Source organism: Penicillium rubens (assembly GCF_028828025.1).
Source record: "Penicillium rubens strain IBT 27055 chromosome Unknown utg000003l_segment0_segment0, whole genome shotgun sequence".
In the NCBI taxonomy this organism is placed as follows: domain Eukaryota; kingdom Fungi; phylum Ascomycota; class Eurotiomycetes; order Eurotiales; family Aspergillaceae; genus Penicillium; species Penicillium rubens.
Window position 1 is genome coordinate 1,075,695 of NW_026890601.1, and position 19,848 is coordinate 1,095,542.

A 19,848-nucleotide genomic window follows, 5' to 3' on the forward strand; every position below is an offset into this window, starting at 1 on the left:
GACAGCGTGTTGGGGCTAAACCCAAAGGGGATAAAAGCTAACCAAGAAAGGAAGTTCAACCAGTCTAAAAATGTGGGGTAGCTCAGGCACCTGAGCAGGTACCCGTTTTCTCCTATTAGACCATTGTCTTGTCAAATTGGCATGATCTATGACTTGCATTAGAGGAACCAGTCGATCTTCTCCACCATTTAAGGATACAATTTTAGTCAATTAGCAAGCCTGTAGTCTAATGGCCCGATTCTACCACCTTCTGATCTCCACCTTGACCAGCTATAGAAGTATGAGGCCACTTCCTTACGCGATATATATTTATCAACGGCGTGAATTGTCTACACAGAATAAAGAGTAACAAACTTGGTAGGCCTCGGCCCCAGACTTAGATGGCGACCAACTGTCAATAATGATATAGGTAGGTGAGCTAGCTACATCATAAGGTTCCAGACCGAGTCGTGCATTATTGGCCTGCTTTCCTGAGACGCTGATCTTGTTATCTCCGCGGCACCGGAGATAACATCGATTAGGAATTCGATCATACCCTTGAGTCTCCGACCGCCATCTGAAAGGATGACTTGATCCTGAGTAGTGGCTGGCTTAAAGACCGAGGTCATTCCGTGGGACAAACGAGTGAGGGGAACGCCAGGCATGCTAAGTTTAGCGCATTGTCGGGTCGTCCGTTCCTGTGGACATCGAGAGGTCACGCGACCTGGTTGGAGTACGCCTGTTGGTTGCAAAACCTGACTGAATGGCTTAAGGAGAAGATAAGTATAATTGCAGGGTAAGTCGACACTTTGTTTTTTATTTTCATACTACATTTCTACGAGGAATGGCACTTCCCCATACGGATAAATGGATGAGCAGGCATTTGGCCTAGTGGTTATCTTTGTAGACATTGGTACACTGCCTCGGATATCCTGCTCGTCCATGCATTCTTAGCTTGAGTGGCGTTTGGCCTCAAACCAGCCCTGGGGATTGCCTATGGGTGACTTTGTCTGGCTGCATCGTACCTGCCTAGTTAAGTAGTTACCTGAGGCGAGGCCCAACTTACCTAACAAACACGTAATGTCACGAGAAACTTCGAAGCCCTAATTTATGTAGTTTGGTATATGGACACTGGTGAATACCTTCAATATTCCTTGCTTGCTGGATTAATATCCGCCAAGATGGAGCCACCTGCTATGTTGTATAAGCGTAATAAGTTTAGGCCTTTGAACCAACTCGTAGATAAGCTCCTCCCGATGATAAACCCTGTAATCTTCCGCCCCCGTACGTTGCGAAGAGATAGGAGAATCAAGTGAGGGAGAAGGACTAACACAGAATTTCCAACAGTCGATACAACAGCTTTTTTGCAGGATAGAGCTATGTGGGATTGAGCACCAAAATAAAAGCCAATTGCACCTGATCCATCTATATCCTAGCAATCTTTGTAATTGCTCGTAGAAGGCTATGATGGTGAATCCTGGATGTCTATCAACAGCAACCGGGTCCAATTTAGCTATACGGAGTACTATAGAGCTAGATCCGAAATATTCCGCAGCTTACTCTTGACTATAGGAGAACCTTGGAAGTCATAAGATCACAGGGTACCCCGCCCATCCCGCGCATTCCGCTCGGGGACCGGGAAGCCGACCACACCGCCCAGAGTGTATATCTTCTCTTCCACGATTGTACAATATATGTTGTACGGAGGAGATGGAAGTCGGTGGAAAGGAGAAAGTCTAGTATTCCTATAGGGGAGGAACTGCAGACGATCTCACAGGCCAGTGCAGATTACTGCAGCTATAGGCTTTGAGCCGGAAATGCGGCTTCTGAGGGTCCAAGCTTAGGGAGGTCTCACGCAGCACGCAATGCACGAGAGCTACTAGTGTGAGGCACGAGCTTTCATTGTTTTGAGAAATCTCTGTGTAGATACCCCCTAATATAGAAATTGTACTTTGTGCTCCGTACGGAGTACTAAGTAGGATAATATTATTTATCCGTACTCCGTAGTGTTCCGCATATATGGGCCCTGATCCAAAAAAAAAAAAACGGAAACATCAGCCAATCCACGGATGGGGAGACTATTGAAAATTGAACCTCCACCATAGTACATATAGTACATGGAGCACATTATTTTTATTTTTTTGGAGATCATTTCAATGACTCAGAACCATATGACAGGTGGATAAGGACCTTGCCATTTCGGTTTATCAATTGGGTCTGCGCTTTTTAGCGCCCAATTTCATTTCAGTCAGGCTTCATTGTCTTTTGGACTGTGCAACCAGAATGGGGGAAAGAGAGGAACATGAACATAGAATCATGTATGTTGTATGTTGTATATCGTACGGTTGCACATGTCCAAGAAGAAGAAGTCAAATCAAAAAGGCCAAACAATAAACCTCGGCGATGCAGCTTCACCGCATATTGGAAGTGGAGATGCGGATGAAAGAGAAAAAAAGTACGAACAGCCATTGGGCGTCAAGCTTGAAAGATGCTCCAAAATGAAAGACGAAAGACCAAAAAGGAAAGGTGCAATGTATATGGTCACTGTGCCAACTGTTTCCCCACTCTTTGAGCTGTGCCGTCAGAGGGGATTTTTTTTTTGTATTGGGCTGAGATTTTTTTTCCTGCCTTTTCCCCTCCTCCATACTCTCACAATAATCCCCTACTATTGCTCTGTGAGCTTGTGTTTTCTGTACACGATAAATCTAGCGTTAAATCTTTGCTGGTCAAATTGTGAAAAAAAAAACATCTAATACCCTCAATCATCTTTTTACGACATTACGAACTTGAAACGAAATAAACCATGGCCACCGTGCAAGAGCCCCTTATCCCGGAAAGCAATGTGCTGCCCACAGATGCACCAGTTGAGCCCATTTCATCCATAGATGAGAAGCCCACTGCTGAGGCAGATCTGAGCGAATCGACGGCCACGCTCGTTGAGCCCGACTCCACACAACAATCCAAAGACTCAACCAAACCCGAGGTCCCCATGACCGCCGCGGAAAAGAAGAAGGCCAAAAAGGCAAAGAAGAAGCAGCAAAAGAAACAGGAGAGTGTTAGCTCCATTGCTTTGGAAGCCGACAAGACTCCTGAAGAGTCTCCCGCAGAGCCTGCAGTGGAGGAATCTGCACCAGTGGAAGCTTCCAAGGAGGCTGAGCCCGCTGCCGAGCCAGTGGTTGAGGAAAAGCCTGCCGCTGAACCAACCACAGCAGAACCCGAAGCTGCTGAGAAGGCCGCCGAGCCCGTTACAGAAGAATCGAAGACTGCCGAGGCCGTTCCGGAAACTGTCGCAGAGCCTGTCGAAGAATCCAAGGCCGTGGAAGAGGTTGCTAAGCCCGCCACAGAAGAATCGAAGACTGTCGAGGCCGTTCCAGAAACTGTCGCAGAGCCTGTCGAAGAATCCAAGGCCGCGGAAGAGGTTGCTAAGCCCGCCACAGAAGAGTCAAAGACCGAGGTTGTTCCTGACGTCGCCGCTGAGCCGATCGTCGAAGAGACTCCCGCTGCGGAAGAAATCAAGACCGCCGAGGAGGTTGCGCCTGCCGCCGAGGAGAAGTCTGTCGAAGAAAAGACTACCGAGGCCGTTCCTGAAACTGCTGAGCCTGCCGCCGAAAAGCCGGCCGAAGCTGCCGTGGAAGAATCTAAGGCTGTGGAGGATATCGTTGAGCCCGCTAAGGGAGAGTCAAAGACCACCGAGGTCGTTCCTGAAACCACCGAAGCCGCTAAGGAAGAGACTCCCGCTGAAACTGCCGTGGAAGAATCCAAGGCTGTGGAGGATATCGTTGAGCCTGCTAAGGAAGAGTCAAAGACCGCCGAGGCCGTTCCCGAAGCTGTTGTGGAAGAAAAGACCACCGAGGTCGTTCCTGAAACCACCGAAGCCGCTAAAGAAGAGACTCCCGCTGAAGCTGCCGTGGAGGAATCCAAGGCCGTGGAAGCTGTTCCTGAAGTCGCCGAGGTGGTGCCCGCCGTCGAAGAATCCAAGACTGCTGCGGAGGTTGCCCAGGCCACCACGGAAGCCGCCACGGAAGAAAAGACCACCGAGGCCGCCCCCGAGGCTGCCGCAGAATCCAAGGCCGAGGAGGCTGTTCCCGAGACCGCTCAGGAAGCGCCCGCCGTCGAGGAACCCAAGACTGAGGTTGCTCAGCCTACCACCGAGGAGAAGCCTGCCGCTGAAGAAAAGGTTGTCGAGGCCGCTCCTGTGACTGTCGCAGAGCCTGTCGAAGAAACCCCCGCCGTGGAAGATTCTAAGGCTGAGGTTGCTGAGCCTACCACCGAGGAGAAGCCTGCCACCGAAGAAAAGGTTGTCGGGGTCGTTTCTGAAACTCCCGCTGCTGAAGAAGCTAAGACCGCGGAAGCTATTCCTGAAGTTGCTCAGGAGACGCCTGCTGTCGAGGCCGCTGTTGAAGAAACCAAGACCGAGGAGGCTGTTCCTGAAGTCGCCCAGAAGACTTCCGCCGCCGAAGAACCTAAGGCTGAGGTTGCTGAGCAGACCACCGAGGAGAAGTCTGCCACCGAGGAGAAGTCTGCCACCGAAGAGAAGGTTGCAGAGGCCGTTTCTGAGACTCCCGCTGCTGAAGAGGCTAAGACCGCGGAAGCTATTCCTGAAATTGCTCAGGAGACGCCTGCTGTCGAGGCCGCTGCTGAAGAATCCAAGACCGCCGAGGTGGTTGAACCCAGTGCTGAGGAGAAGCCTGCCACTGAGGAAAAGGCCGTCGAGGCCGCTCCTGAGACCGTGGCTGAGCCTGTCGTCGAAGAAGCCCCTGCCGCCGCTGCAGCTGTCGTGGAAGAAAAGACGACTGAAGTCGTTCCTGAGGCCACCGAGGCCGCCAAGGCTCCCGTTGCCGAAGCTGCCGTGGAAGAATCCAAGGCCGTCGAGGCTGCTCCTGAAATCGTCCAGGAGACACCCGCAGTCGGGGAATCTAAGGTTGAGGAAGTTGCCGAGCCTACCACCGAGGAAAAGCCCACCACTGAAACCGCCACGGAAGAGGCCAAGCCCGCCGAGGCCGTTTCTGAAACTGTTGCTGAACCAGTCGTTGAGGAGACTCCTGCCGCTGAGGCTGCTATGGAAGAAAAGACCACCGATGTCGTTCCTGAAGCCACCGAAGCCGCCAAGGAAGAGACTCCCGCTGCTGAAGCTGCCGTGGAAGAGTCCAAGCCTGCTGAGGAGCCAATGACCGAGAAGGCGGTCCAGGAACCGGTTATGGAGGCAAAGGCCGAGAACAGCGCTGACACCACCACCACCCCTGTTCCAGAGATTGCTACACAGGCAACTGCTGTGGAGCCGACTGACGAGGCTTCCGAGCCCAAGGAGGAAGTCATTTCTGAGCCCACCAAGGAGGTGGCTGAGGAGGCTCCTGCTGAGCACACTGCCACTGAGGAATTGGCTGCCGAGCCAGTCAAGGAGACTGAGGTTGTCGAGCCAGTTCCCGAGCAGACTGCCGAAGCTGGGAAGGAGTCTGCTGTTGAGGAGCCTGCTAAGGCTGCCGCCGTGGAGACTACCACCGAGCCCGCCACCGAAGCAACTGAGGATCCTGCCGCCGTTGCCGAGGAGGCTACTACTGAGAAGGTCCAGGAGTCTGTTGATGTCGAGTCTGTCCAAGAGACCACCGAAAAGGCCACGGCACAGGAGCCAGTTGTGGAGGAGCCTGTGGCTGAAACTGCTAAGGACTCGACTCCTGAGTCTGCCACTGTTGAGACCGCCGCTGCTCCCGAGGCTGCTGCTGCCGCTGCTATCGCCGAGGAATCTCCTGTCGTTCCTGACTCCGCTGAAGCTGCTGCTGTTGAGGCTGTCGCCCCCGAGGCTGCTGCCGTTGCTCATACCACTGAGGAGGCTCCTACTGTCCCTCAGGCTGCCGCTGCTATCGTCGAGGAAAACGCCGCTCCTACGGAGTCTGTGCAAGAATCAGTGGAGGAGGCTATCCCCGCTGAAACTCCTAAGGAAGTCGCAGTTGAGAAGCCCGAAGCTACCAAGGCTGAGGAAGTAACTGAGCAGACCACCGAGGAGTCCGTTGCCGACAAGGCTGCTGAGGAGCCGGTTGCTGAGGCTGCTCCCGTTGTTGAAGAGACTCCCGCCGAAGAGCCTGCTAAGGAACTTGCCGTCGAGGAGCCCACCAACGCATCTACTGAGGCGCCTGCTGTTGTTGATGTTACTGCGGACAAGGTCGAGAAGGTCGAGGAGAAGCAACCCGAAGCTGAGGCTGTTGCTGAGCCAGTTGCCGCTGAACAGACTGAGACTGCTGTTGCTGTCGAAGAGCCAGTTTCTCAAGTTGCGGAGCCTGCTGCTGCCGAAGAGAAGGCTGTGGGGGCGCCAGTCGCTGTTGCAGAGACTGTTGAAGCTGCTGCCATTCCCGAGCCTAAGGCCGAGGCTGTTACTGCTGAGCTCGCTGTTGCTGAGACTGCTGCTGTTGAAGAAAAGGCCGTCGATGAGCCAGTCACCGTTGCAGAGACCGTTGAAGTCGCTTCTGCTCCTGGGCCTGCGGCTGAGGCTATTGTCGCCGAGACCGCTGTCGCTGGAACTCCCGCTGTCGAAGAAAAGGCCATCGATGAGCCCGTTGCTGCTCTCGAAACCGCGGCCGAGTCAACCGCCGAGCCTGTTTCTGAACAGACTCCCGAGGTGGCAGTTGTGGAAGAATCTGCCATTGAGGCACCAGCTACCGAGAAGGCTGAGGGTGTGAAGGAGCTCGCCACTATCGAGCCCACTACCCAAGCTACCGAAGTCACCGAGGCACCGATTGTGGAGGAACAAATTGCCGCTGAGTCTGTGAAGGCTGAGGAGCCCGTCGAAGCTACTGCCCCCGCGGAGAAAACCCCCGAGGCTGCTCCAGTGGAGGAATCTGCCACCAAGGAGCTCGAACCCGAGACAGCCGTGGCGAAGGAAGTTGCTGTTGAGCAGCCTGACGTTGTTGCTGAGAAGGCCGTAGTTGAAGCGCCCGTTGTTCCTGAGGCTGTCGAAGAGCCAGCACAGAAGGATAAGGTCGAGAACCTCGTTCCAGAACAGTCTGCTCCTGCCGTGGAGACCGTTGTTGCAGCCGAGGAACCCTCGAAGGTCGAAACTGTCGAGACCGACGTTGTGGCTACTCCTGAGCCGACTACCAGCGCAGAGGAGCCTCAGACCGTGCCCGAGATTTCCGATGTGAAGGAGCCGGTTCAGCCCTCCACTACTGACGTTGAGGCCTCGGCACCAACCGAGCCGGAGACTAAGCAAGAAGAGACCGCTGCTCCCGTTTCTGACGAAGCTTCTACCAAGGACACTGGCATCAGCACTGAGATTCTTGGTGCTGGCGCTGCTGGCCTTGCCGCTACCGCCCTCACTGGCGCGGGCCTGGCTGCTCTTGCTCACAAGGAGCCGGAGACTGCACCGGAGACCTCGAAAGACCAAAAGGATCTCCAAGCTACCGATGCAGACAAGGAGCCCGTTACCAAGACTGAGAACCAGCCCGAGGTTTCCGCGGCCGATGCACAGCCCACAGACGGTAAGCCAACACCGTTCTATCTTTCATACCAGCAATCTGCCATCTCGTTCGAAACTGATCCCACTCTTGCAGCTCTCGCTGGTGACCGCGAAGCCCTTCTCAGCAAGCTCAACCAACCGTCCACAGACCAACTCTCCACGGCTACCCAGCAACCCTCGGTTACCGTAGAGAGTGCCATCGAGTCCCAGCCTGCCGCCGAGGCCAGCAAGGGGACTGCCGAACCTGCTGCAGATGCATCCGACGCCAAGCCTGCCGCCGATAAGACCCTCACGCCCAAGGATAATGATGAAGATGCTCGTCCACCGAGCCAGAACCGGTCAGTGAATGCTGTTTCTCTAAATGGTGCACCTGACAGCTGGCTCAAAGCAATCCTGCGCACTGTGTTTGTGAATTTCTTTGGGGCAATCTTTTCACCCTTCCGTCGTGGAAAGAAGTCCAATTAAATTAAAATCCCATGTGTTTTTGCTTCAGGACGTTTTCTTGCTAGTTATTTCCTTGGTGCTACACGGTTGGCGCAGGATAAACTTTCTGAAAACCGATGAACTGACTTGATATATCAGCAAATGGTTTTGGATTGCAATTTGTGCTATGCCGGTATTTGCAATCGTTTGGCGTTCTTTGTTCCCCGACAATTAAGCTCTACTGCCCGGGCGGTGTGCATGCCCGGCTATAACGCCCGGGCAAGCGGTATCGGTCACGTGCGGCACCTAGCCCTGGAAAGTCGCAATATCAAGCAGTGCGTACCCAGTGTACCAAGTGCGTGGCATTCGAAGTATAAGACTTCATACCACCGAGTTTCAACTATATTCCCCTGTATTATCTGTTGCTGGTTCCTATTTACGAATTTCATTATTTTTTCCTTTTCTTTTATCGTTGATGATTCCCTTTTGTCGTCTCCAATGCTATATTGGGTGTTGGCATGGCCGGCTGCTCATGATGGATCTGTCTGCTTGCTATGTATCCAGTATACTTAATGACATGAATTTAATGAACTCATACTCATGAACGTTCTTTGTGCTTCTTTTGTCCACAGTCTTTTGGTTTCTTTGTATGTGTGCTAGATACTATATACCGGACTTCCTTTGTTCTTTGAGTGCTGCATCTTGCTATGCCTTTGTGTGTCTGTGTAACGGCATCGGCTGAAATTGTATATAGGTAATCCACTCTTTCTTGCCCATTTCGTCATGGATATCATCTGTTGTTGCCTATTGGTTGTCTTTATGTGGCGGATGGCGGTGATGGCGACTATCACTCCAATTCAAAGTACAATGTACAAATGCGTGTATACTGAAGAGCCTGTCATGCAAAGGCGAACAGGTCCCAAGCATGAGACCGAAGCATGAGGTCTGCCAGAGAGCCTGCCCCCTGGAAGTTATAGGTAGGCTTATACTAACACCTGAGGTATGGAAACCCGCATAGGTCGTGGTGTGATTGGTGGGGTTGGTCTTGTTGGTGTTGGTCGTTCCTTCGATATTGGGAAGAGTCCAGTGCATTTTGATGAACGTGGTTTCCTTGGGCTTTTATTCGCTTAACCGATTCAGGCACGTGCCTATCCATGTGGTGGGTGGTCTGTTGATCTTCGTTTCCTTTCCCTTCATTTGTTATTTCCACACGCGTCTTCTTTTCCTTTCTCCATCATCACCAACTTTCATCAACTTTCGTCAACTTTCATCTTTTCGTCTCAAATCATCAGCAGATATGGCAAGAAAGAGTCAAGGTTAGTAACATCTCCCATTCATGAAGAATTGTATCACTTTTCATCTCATGGAGTGTCTCTTTCGATGGGCTCGATTCACTCGGGCTCGCTTCGACTGAGTTCATTCATTGGGTCTTTTCTTCGGAATCGTCTCCTCTCATAAGCTGAGCCTGGTTCCTTGGAGTCAAGTCTTTCTTCATGGAGTTGAGCCTGGCTCCTGGGACCTGTGTCACTCCATGGACTTGAGGCTTGACTCCTGGGACTTGGGTCTCTTCTCCATGGGCTTGAGGCTTGGTCCTGGGACTTGGGTCTCTTCTCCATGGGCTTGAATGGGCTTGAGGCTTGGTCCTGGGACTTGGGTCTCTTCTCTATGGGCTTGAGGCTTGGTCCTGGGACTTGGGTCTCTTCTCCATGGGCTTGAGGCTTGGTCCTGGGACTTGGGTCTCTTCTCCATGGGCTTGAATGGGCTTGAGGCTTGGTCCTGGGACTTGGGTCTCCCCTCCATGGGATTGAGGCTTTCTCCATGGGCTTGAATGGGCTTGAGGCTTGGTCCTGGGACTTGGGTCTCCCCTCCATGGGATTGAGGCTTGCTCCTGGGACTTGGGTCTCTTCGTGGGATTGAGGCTTGGCTCCTAGGAATCAGGTCTTTTCTTCATGGAGTTGAGCCTGGCTCCTGGGACCTGTGTCTCTCCATGGGCTTGAGGCTTGGCTCCTGGGACTTGGGTCTCTTCTCCATGGGATTGAGGCTTGCTCCTGGGACTAGAGTTCATTGCTGTGACATTGAGCCATTCTGCCTGCAGAATCGGACCTCAGCTTGGCTGCTGGGAATCGGGTCCCTTGCTACAGAATTGGGCATGCTTCATTTGAATCAGGTCTTTCTTTGGCTTCGGAATCGGTTCTTCAGAACCAGATCTCTGTCGTTGGCATTGGCATTGGAATTGGTCCCTTAGGTTCCGATCTGCCTGGCTTCGTTTGAACCCCTTTCTATGGCGGCCCTTCCTACAGAAGCAGGTCCTGTGAGCAAAGGAACTCTTCCTCCGTGCATGGAATATGCATCGAAAGAAAGAACAGAGAGAGATACTCAAAGACATGAAAGATATCTATCACTTTGGTCTGAAATGGTCAATTGATGGCTTTCACTCGCAGTTCACTTTAAGGCAAGAAGGGTTCGCATGGGTCACTGACAGTGGATGTTCTTATAGATACCGATTCGGAAGGTCCCCGTGGCCGTACTGGCCGCCCTGAAAGCCGCCCTGAAAGCCGCGCTGAGAGTCGCGCTCAAAGCCGCGCTGAAAACCGCTCTGAGATTACCAGCCGCACTGTTACCCCCACCTCTTTGCACTCGTCTCGTTCTCGTCGCAGCACCGTCTCCCGCGTACACTTCGAAGAACCCGAAATGTGTAACCCACTGGCATCTCCTCGTTCTGACGCGACTGTCACTGCAGTCCCCGTTTCTGTGCCTGTCCAGTCGTCCAACCCTAGGGTTGGTTTGCCTTCGTCAGGTGTTGTAGAGAGCTCGCAGACCGTGGACCCGTTGCCTGATTCTTCAGAAGACAAGCTCAACGCGTTTGCCCACCGCAAAACAAACCCTTCTCCTTCCCCCCGCCCTCCCCCTCGCTCTTCACTTCGCTCTTCCCTCCGCTCTTCCCTTCTTCGTTCTTCTTCCATCCCGCCTGTACCCCCCATCCCTGTATCCATCCTGAAAAACCGATCAAGCAATATCACCCTCACTCAAGTCAAACCTCGCTCTTTGTCAGCTCCTCCATCCCCACCCAAGATGGATGAAAGTACCAATGTTCCGGAGGGCAACAACAAGCCACTCCCCGTGTCTCCGTCTGGTAGATTCAACCCCCAGACACCCTCCCCTCGTACCCCCAGCTTCAGAAATGATGGCATGTACCGTCCCAGCGCCAGTCCTATGGAGGGCCCTAGCGGTGTTACTCCTACGACTCAGCGATCCAGCTTGACTGTCAAGGATCTTCCCGAGGCTGTTCGATCTCTTCAGTACCGTTACGAGACAGACATCTTCCGACTGTCCAAGAAGATCGAAAACCTCAACAAGCTCGAAGAAAGGGTTGACGACTTTGTGACCGTGACCCGCGACTACTTCAAGGACCAAATGGATGCTCAACTTGAGCGCCAGGCCGAAATGACCTTGGAGATTGCCCAGGCGCGGGCTGATGCGAGTGGCACCAAGGAGCAGGTTGCCGAGCTCAAGAAAGAGCTCAAGGAGATCAAGGAGGAGATTCCGGAGATGAGGACCGAAATCAACGAGCTCACCTCCGCCATCCACGACCTGACCGCCAAGGTCGACATGTGTCTCACTGGAATTTGGGACAACACCGAGGAGCCGTTCGTGGCGTACCAACGGCGGAAGAACAGAGAGTTGGATGAAGACATCCAAGACATCGGGTCTCAGACGGAAGACCAAAACCGCCAGATCACCTTCCTCCGTCGAATGTTCATCCAGATCCGGATGGCATTCGACGTCATGCGCCACGAGCACGGCCTCGAACTTTCGGAGGACGTGAAGAAGATCCTCCCTCCCAACCCCCTCCCCGCACACGACACCGTCCCGGCCACTGGCACCGTGCGGAGCCTCGCCTCGTTTGGGGCTGGCGCAGCAAAGACCGGCGCCGCAGCAGAGGCCGGTCCCTCCGCCCAGACCGCTCCGCCAGCAAAGGCGGCCCCCGCATCAACCACGGCGCCTGCATCAGGCAGTGCGTCCGCAACAGTGACGTCGCCGGGATCTTCCACGGCGAAGCAGAGCTCGATCCCCCGCCGATCGAAGAAGAAGAGCTCTTCTTCGAGCTCTTCCGCTGCGAAAGAGACCTCCGCCACCGCCAAGACCGAGGAGGTCCCCGCCGTGCCCACCATTCCCGAGGGGATTCGCGTCCCCCGGGAAGCCGTCCGCGAGGCCCCCGTCCCCCTGGCCGACATCCACCCACTGTTCCGACCTCAATTCAATGAGGTGAACGCCCCTGGGATCCCCACCGCAGGTGTCCCGACCGCGGAGCCTTCTGGCCGCGTGTCCCCCGTTGAGGCTGGCAAGGATGTGGCTCGCAAGTAAGCGAGCCACCCAGTGCTCAACATGATGCTTCTACAAAAAAAACAAAAAAAATTGAAAGCAAAAAACCCCGCAAAAAAAAGTACCCCCAAAAACAAAAAATCCAAAAAAAAAGTTACCATTTGTCAGATTTGGAGGAGGACAGGGGCCGGCTTTGTTAGATTTTGTTGCATGTCAATGAAAGATGTTTGATTACAATTCTCCAAGAGTAGACGAGAGTAGATTTGTAGGCGAATATGCATGTAATATTATTCAAAACAGTATTTACTTGGAAGAGGACATCATCTTTTCAATCTCTATCGCGGACTCTCGCACCTGTGGACAGTAATGCAGCCGCAACAGCTCACCCTCCCAAACCGAACCAGCAAAGACATTGGTAGCTTCAATATCAGCAGCAAAAGCATTGAACACACCATCACCCTTGCGCTCCTCCGTGTGCCACAGCGAAGAGATACGACGACCATGATATTTCGAGACCTGGTTCATGAGCGCCAGCGTTGCAAGAGCAGACTTCTCCGGCAACTGAAGGGAAGTCGTCATGAGACGCTTGGAGAAACTAGCAAGTCGACTTGGAGGCGGGTTGCCATGTGCGCGGGATAGCAGAGTGGGCTGCAAGCAGCGGAGGAGGAGGACCATCGGGGTCTGGAAGTTGACCTTGTTCCTGGAGCGGGACTGGGAGAGCTCCTTGCCTTCTACGGAGGAGTTGGGATCGGGGAGGCGGAGGGCTGTTTCGGGGTTGTATTCCACTTCTGGGTTCATCGAGAGGGAGTATAGGGATCGGTAGAGGTGCTTGATGAAGAAGTTCAGGTCGAGGTGGAGACCTGCGGCTGCTTTACTGGCTTCTTGACCTTCTAGCAGGGCGAAGGCAGTGACAGTGCAGAGAAGTGTCCTTCGGCGAGCGTCACGGGCTGCGCTTTCGGCAATTGTGCCACTGTCTTCGTCTTCGTCGTCTTCATCGTTGGCGACCTCCTGGTCACCTTCCACGCCCATCTCCTCACGCTCTGCGTGGTTGATCAGGTCTTTCAGAGCCTCGAGCAAATCACCGAAGAAGTCCTGGTTAATGAGGTGCGCATATTTAGCCAGACCCTCAAGCACAGGTCCCATGAGTGCGGGAATGCGGAGCTTGAGAATGCGGAAATAGAGTCCGAACACAAGTTTTAATGTTTCGGCCTGGTTCTTGTCTCTTTGCTCGTGCGACACCACTGCGTCTGCTTGTCGCATATCCTTCTCGACTTCCTTTCGCTCCTTTTGAATCTTGCGCTCTCGCTTCGTGCGGAATTCGCGCTTTTGCTTTTGCTTCTTTCCTTGAGGGGTTTCTTCTTCTTCCCGGTCCACTCGGTCTCGAGAGGCCTTCAAGTGGAACTCGCCCAGCAAACGAAGATGGAGGAACGTGTCCAAAACACTAGGGTGAATGTGGAAGTCTCTAGCCTTCAGCATCTTTGCTAGCAGACGAACAGCTTCGAGGGAAACGGTTCCATCGTCATCTTTGGCGAAAACCTCCTCCATAGTTTCGCGACACTTGACATAGTCGGCATCAAGCTGTCTCCGTGCAAGGCGGTTCACCAAGATCTTCAGAAGCTCGCTGCGGAAGTTGAAGTGTGGCACGGCCAAGAGCATAGTGCAAGCCATGGAAATGGCGAAGCTCCTCAATCCAGCATCTGTGGGCCCGTCTGCCTTGGATGGCTTTACGAGCGTAGCAAGCTTCTGCACATAGGCTCGATATCCTGACACGAGTGACTGTTCGAAGTCTCGGAGCTTGCGCACCTCCTTTGATACCCGGCCGGACTGGTCCTCTTCGCTCAATGGACGAATGCGGTATCCAGGGATGACATCCTTGTAAAGAGCCGCCTGTGAGGCCAGAGCCAGCTTCTTGACTGTGATAGGTGTGGATTTCTTCGACACCATCTCGGCCATTGTCTTGAATAAAGAGATGTGCTCCTCGGGATCCTCGTTGATCAAGGTGGCCATCTTCGCTAGCTCTTCCTTTGCCTGCAAGATTTGTACCTTCAGCGGAATCTTGGGTGCTTCTTCCTCGGGTTCTTCTCCGTCCTCCTCGCCCTCAGAGCCATCTTCCTCCTCATCATCGTCATCATCGGTGCCCAGGAAGCTGTCGGTTTCCTCTCCCTGATCTTCAGGTTGAGCTTCGGGCTGGACGAAGCCTTCGGAAGTCTTAATTGGCAATCGCGCATTCTCGCCGGCTTTCTTGGTGTTTTTGCGTGGGCGGCGTTCGTAGTCTTGCTCAACATCCCACTCTTGGTCGGCTTTTGAGCGCGATGAGTCCTCACCATCTACTGGAGGACTCAATCGTCTCCGCTTCACTTCCGGACCACGCGCCATCTTGTAATTGGAAATTTGGGGGATTGACGGTGAAATTTGCGGAGAACAGTAAAAAGATCTTGGAGTGAAAAGGCGGTCCCGAAAATTCTAGGCGGAAAGACAATAATCACTCTGATTGGCTCTTCATCTCCATTCCATCGCTATTAATTTCAGGTCCGTGTCTGGGCGGTAAGATATTGCCCGACTTTGGTTTTTTTTCTTGTTCCTCACTTCCCGATAATACAAGCTTGCTGCTATTCAACCTTTTTGCCATATCTTCAGCTTCATATCCGACAATATGAGATCCCTCACAGAAGTGCGTACTAGTGCAATGAACATTGACTGTTTTGGCTAACCCATGCCACTTTTAGGAAGAGACACGGACACTCTTCACCAAGCTCGCTTCCTATACCGGCCGCAGTCTCAATTCTCTTATTACCCCAGCCGAAGATGGGTCCCAGAGTGTTTTCCGCTTGCAAGGATGCCGGGTTTACTACGTGAACAAGGATATCGCCAATCTGAGTGTTTCATTCCCTCGTGATCAGCTCCTTTCAGCTGGGACTATGGTCGGCAAATTTACGAAGGTCCGAGTCGCTCTGCTGTCGTTCTAATCAGTGATACTAATATGCTGGCAGACGGGCAAGTTCCGCATCAACCTGACGGCTCTGGATCTCCTGGCGCAAAATGCCCGATACAAGGTACGTATCACGATTTCAGCATTGCAACAGGACATCATGCTAACTCTAGGGCTATCGCACAGGTCTGGATCAAAGCAAATGGAGTGATGGTAAGCTTATTCCAACTTCCTATAGGTCTGCTGTCCTTGCTAACAAGATTTAGCCTCTGCTCTATGGCGGTTCGGTCCTAAAGGCCCACGTGGCTCGTTTCTCGGAAGACTGTCCGGAGAATGCAGGTGTTGTGATTCTGGACTCAAATGACGTTCCCCTCGGATTTGGAGTTACAGCACGGTCATCCGCGCAGATCGCAAAATTGGACCCCACCAGTATCGCGGTCCATCGTCAGGTAGGTGCAGCTTGGGTCCCCTTTCTTACTCAGTTGGCTAATGCAAACAAACAGGCCGACGCAGGAGAGTACCTTAGAGAGGTGAGTTGGATCTATCTTCAAATTCTCAAGGGCCAAATTGCTAACATCCATTATAGGAGGATACGTTGTTCACAACCTAAGCAAATTCGACATGATACCGAATATTACATATTTGCACCTCGCAAAAGGCGTTTGGGAGTTTTACCAGATCTATTTGATCTTACAAAAGTTGACTGTTTTACCATCGATTCCGTCCTCATTGCTCCTAGTGTGATGAATTGATGGCGAATGTTGACCAACAACTTCTCTGTAATGGTTACTATATGGAAATATATCCTCTGAATACACACAAATTCACGTCCAAGTGTAATGAAAATCAATAGTTTTGCCAAGTCTATCTATAGATGGGTTGTTGATATAGGACCAGTGGACTTTTTAAGGTTAGGAGACTTGATGAGTCAGCACGATGCCATCCCGATCCGACCTTGGGAACGGGATGATAACTCACTACAAGACCTCATAGTCCAGGTGTTACGTAGATCTTCCAAGCTAAAGAGGATTTCTCTCACACCAGCACTACAAACTGAACGGCTTCAATTCCCCCAAAGTGTCTCTATCACTTTTTGACTTTCTCCTCTGAGCCGGCACAAATATTGACTACCCCCACCATGCCACCCTATACGACCAGCCAGAAACACCAAATCGCTGAGTTTGTCAACTGTACACGGACAAAAGAGTCTGTTGCTACTAAAGTAAGTAACTTATATGCTTTCCGGACATGTTCTCCCCTATGCGGTCCGTTTGGATATCTCGAGACGGTTCTGTCAGGTCACGTGGATCAAAAGATTGACTTTCTGCTATAGTTCCTTAAAGCATGTGGATGGAGTTTACCTCCAGCGCTTGATGCGTAAGTGCTTGTCATCACTCTTATGCCGTACCCTGGAACCTTGTGTCTCTTGATTTTATTTGCCTCCAACCCCAGCCTGGACATATGGTGTTGAGTCATGCTAGCAGATATCTAGAGCATCAAAGCTCCAACATCTGCTCTTCTGTTTCCAGGACTTGCCTAAGTCCCACTTCGGGAAATCCTTGATCACTCATCTCATCATTCATCATCCAAAATGCCTCGAGTGAAGAGGACGAAGAAGAAGTGCTTGCCATTCCCTAGCCCTATGACAATATACCTAACCATGTTGCTCCGAAGAAATCATACATGGTTAACGCGTGAAACATCTCAAGGCTAACGTTGTTGCTGGAATAGTTTCTTCGCCGCTGCATCTGGCACCTCCGCAACTATAACCTCAGAACTTACAAAGATCTTCGAAAGCTACCGAGGTACCTACCCACCCCTCACTCGAGATTTTATACCTAAAATACTCATGTCTCCGCAGATGACCCGGTCGAAAGCCCAGATACCATCGGTATCACGCGAGCAATAGATTTTCTTGGCGATCTGGGGGTCGAGCTGGACGAAGTAACCTGCCTAGCCATCGCCGAGCTACTCCACTCACCATCGATGGGCGAGTTCACCCGTGAGGGATGGATGGAAGGATGGCTGAAAGTTCTGTGAGTGCAACATGACGTGGAAGAAAAGCCCCTTTCAGTCCACACTCAAAACATCATCACCGTCATATCCATCCAAGCTAACAAGCCACAAGCTGCGACACCATGCCAAAGATGCAAGCGCACGCCAAGCTCCTCCGGGAGAGGATCCCACGAGAACCAGAGACCTTCCGACGAGTCTACAGATACGCATTCCCGCTCTCACGAATGCAAGGACAGCGAAACCTGCAATTCGAAATCGCCACCGAGCAGTGGCGTCTCTTCTTCACTCCTGACCATGGCGGCGTGGCGTGGAACACGGAAACGACGCCGTGGCTGGATTGGTGGATTCAGTTCCTCGAAGAGCGCGGGAAAAAGCCTGTTAATAAGGATCTGTGGGAGCAGGTTGAGGTGTTTATGCGCAAGAGTCTGGAGGATGAGGAGATGGGCTGGTGGAGTCCTGATGGGGCTTGGCCCGGTGCGCTAGATGACTTTGTTGCTTGGGTGCAGGCTAAGAGGGGGAAGGGGTCGGAGATGGAGGTTGAATAAGTGGCCTCTCGTCTTTTCATGGATATGGATATGGATATGGGGGATCTATTTCTCATTTCCGAATGAGTCAATACATGGCTTGCGTCGCATGGCTGATTATCTACTCCCTCGGAATCCATGCCTTCTTGTACCTTACCCAGTTCTATTATCCACTGATGTCCTTGTGTCTCGGATCTTCTTATAGTTACCATGGGATTAACAATGGCCATGATGCGTCCGTTTCATGTCAAGGGCAGTTACATTTCTTTCTCTATCCAGATTTGTACACGTATGTGTGTGTATAGAAGTACACAGGAGCAGACGTAGAAGCAATGACGCTAGCCCAAACAGGGAAAATATATATATAGCCGTGTCTCTTTTGGTTGTCTCCCCCAATCTTAATGTTGTAGCGCGTTGTTGAACCTTCCAACGTTACCTAGCTACATACATACGTAGGTACCTTGGACTTAACAGAAAATACACGCGTATAGACGTGTTTTTATTGGTAACCGAAGTAAAATGTCTTGGCTAAGGCTTTATCAGTTACACTTGTGGTGATATATAGTATCTTCAAGGGTTGGAATTGAAATAAAACAGAGATATAAAGCCATTCGTCATGAGATTGAGTGATAACATCAAGGGGAAGATATCTGCGGCAAGTGAAGATGCACGAGGGGTGTGTACATGGATTTAGATCAACACCGGAGAATAATAAACAAAGGAAATAGACAAATCAGTGACTGCAAATGAGCAAGAAACGACACATATAGGTATCCGACGCGTCCGGGTGCATTTGCAGTCAATTGCGGACTCGGCCCATTTAAGGGAAGTCGCGCTTCTCGTAGCCGGGGTCGCGACGCTGGTCGTAACGCTGCCGAGTCGTTAGCAATCGAGTCGCAATTGTCGCAATTCCAACTATTCAATCATACCTTCCGGAGAGCTTCCAGACGCTTCTTCTTGGTGTGGGTGTTGACGTAGGTTCCAATGAAGAATCCAACAATGTTGAAGAAGGGCACCCAGGTGTGCTCGGGGAGGAACTTCTGGGCGAAGGCCAAGCACAGGGGCGAAGTGACCCAGCTGACCTTCATGACGGGCATGAAGCCAGCCTTAACGGTAGCGCGAATCTGGTGGATGTTACGCGCACCGGCGATAACAGCCATGGAGGTCAGGTAGACGCTGTTCTGGATGGGGGAGATCTAGGGAAACGGCGGATGTCAGCAAATGTCAGGTCAGGTGATCGCAGCGACAACGACGTACAATCAGATTGCTAACGAGGATCTGGAGAATCTTGGCCTTCAGACTTGTGCGGCCGGCGAAGATCTTCTGCAGGATGCCAATGAGGACGTGGCCGAGGGGCGCGGCGACGAACATTCCGTACAGCGACATCTTGGGGATGCGCGAGCTGAAGTAGTGGCCGTGCTTGCCGACATCGTGGGCGATCCACGAAGCCAGCAGTTCCTGCAGACCGGAGAGCACACCGGAGGTGAGCATCTTCGTGCGCAGAGGGTTCTTCTGGAGCTGGAGGAGGTATGCCTGTTGACGATCCATTCCCCGGATCAGTGTCGGTTCGATATTATTGGGAGAGGGGTGTGGCGCTGCATACCTGGAGATATCCATTGGCCGTCTTTCCACCGGTCAATCGCTCACCGACGCGGTGCACGAGGTCTTCGGACTTGCCGCCGCCCGTGACGGTGCGGACGGCCTCTTCTTGGAACTTGACGGACATTGCGATGATCGGAGGGGGTTGGGGGAGGACAGGGTTCAGGAGGGACGAGGAGTGATCAGACTCAGATTAGACGCGCCTAGAAGGAATTAAAAAATGAGATTAATATGCAATGGATGATAACCAAGTGGAGAAATTGGGAAGACGATGGGGGGAGAGCTGGGGGGCTTGTTTGTTTATGTTGGCCCGAGGGTGGCTGGGCTGGGATATGAGGGAGGACAGCCGAGGCTCTTCAATATATAACTCACACAAAATATCAAATATCTCCCAACTCTGATGGATAACTCTCCGATAAATAAATCCGGAAGAATATATCCAGGAAATGGAGACGGTTATACGAACAATCGGCAGATGGATCCCCGGCGAGATCCATTGGCGGAGCACATCGGAAACCCCCGACGGCTTTTGATTGAATCCGGGGGTTTTGGACGGCCTTTACCCCCTATAATTTACAATGTTGTGTACAATATATGGATATATGGTT

At 52.1% G+C, this 19,848-nt stretch overlaps 8 protein-coding genes across 8 annotated transcripts; 4 read left to right on the forward strand and 4 right to left on the reverse strand.

Annotated features, from left to right (window-relative positions):
* Nucleotides 1-422: 422 nt before the first annotated feature.
* N7525_006606 (uncharacterized protein) lies at nt 423-644 on the reverse strand (the record flags this gene model as incomplete). The annotated part of the gene is made up of 1 exon (XM_061213784.1): nt 423-644. The coding sequence occupies one exon, from the start codon at nt 642-644 to the stop codon at nt 423-425; it is 222 nt and encodes a 73-aa protein (XP_061068215.1).
* A 2,138-nt stretch (nt 645-2,782) lies between these two features.
* N7525_006607 (PT repeat family protein) lies at nt 2,783-7,891 on the forward strand (the record flags this gene model as incomplete). The annotated part of the gene is made up of 1 exon (XM_002568880.2): nt 2,783-7,891. The coding sequence occupies one exon, from the start codon at nt 2,783-2,785 to the stop codon at nt 7,889-7,891; it is 5,109 nt and encodes a 1,702-aa protein (XP_002568926.2).
* Nucleotides 7,892-9,373: 1,482 nt separating this feature from the next.
* On the reverse strand, nt 9,374-9,649 carry N7525_006608 (uncharacterized protein; the record flags this gene model as incomplete). The annotated part of the gene is made up of 1 exon (XM_061213785.1): nt 9,374-9,649. One exon carries the CDS (start codon nt 9,647-9,649, stop codon nt 9,374-9,376), a length of 276 nt encoding a protein of 91 aa, XP_061068216.1.
* A 624-nt stretch (nt 9,650-10,273) lies between these two features.
* N7525_006609 (uncharacterized protein) lies at nt 10,274-12,214 on the forward strand (the record flags this gene model as incomplete). The annotated part of the gene is made up of 2 exons (XM_002568879.2): nt 10,274-10,289; nt 10,347-12,214. The coding sequence occupies 2 exons, from the start codon at nt 10,274-10,276 to the stop codon at nt 12,212-12,214; spliced, it is 1,884 nt and encodes a 627-aa protein (XP_002568925.2).
* A 261-nt stretch (nt 12,215-12,475) lies between these two features.
* On the reverse strand, nt 12,476-14,548 carry N7525_006610 (nuclear export protein Noc3; the record flags this gene model as incomplete). Its single annotated transcript, XM_002568878.1, has 1 exon — nt 12,476-14,548. The coding sequence occupies one exon, from the start codon at nt 14,546-14,548 to the stop codon at nt 12,476-12,478; it is 2,073 nt and encodes a 690-aa protein (XP_002568924.1).
* Nucleotides 14,549-14,825: 277 nt separating this feature from the next.
* On the forward strand, nt 14,826-15,711 carry N7525_006611 (ribosome biosynthesis protein NIP7; the record flags this gene model as incomplete). The annotated part of the gene is made up of 7 exons (XM_061213786.1): nt 14,826-14,843; nt 14,899-15,111; nt 15,163-15,225; nt 15,288-15,314; nt 15,368-15,550; nt 15,605-15,631; nt 15,688-15,711. The coding sequence occupies 7 exons, from the start codon at nt 14,826-14,828 to the stop codon at nt 15,709-15,711; spliced, it is 555 nt and encodes a 184-aa protein (XP_061068217.1).
* Nucleotides 15,712-16,239: 528 nt separating this feature from the next.
* Nucleotides 16,240-17,662, forward strand: N7525_006612 (defective in cullin neddylation 1 family protein; the record flags this gene model as incomplete). Its single annotated transcript, XM_002568876.1, has 5 exons — nt 16,240-16,323; nt 16,435-16,478; nt 16,833-16,906; nt 16,963-17,137; nt 17,230-17,662. The coding sequence occupies 5 exons, from the start codon at nt 16,240-16,242 to the stop codon at nt 17,660-17,662; spliced, it is 810 nt and encodes a 269-aa protein (XP_002568922.1).
* Nucleotides 17,663-18,461: 799 nt separating this feature from the next.
* N7525_006613 (Mpv17/PMP22 family protein) lies at nt 18,462-19,367 on the reverse strand (the record flags this gene model as incomplete). The annotated part of the gene is made up of 4 exons (XM_061213787.1): nt 18,462-18,512; nt 18,571-18,837; nt 18,899-19,174; nt 19,245-19,367. 4 exons carry the CDS (start codon nt 19,365-19,367, stop codon nt 18,462-18,464), a joined length of 717 nt encoding a protein of 238 aa, XP_061068218.1.
* Between the last annotated feature and the right edge of the window lie 481 nt (nt 19,368-19,848).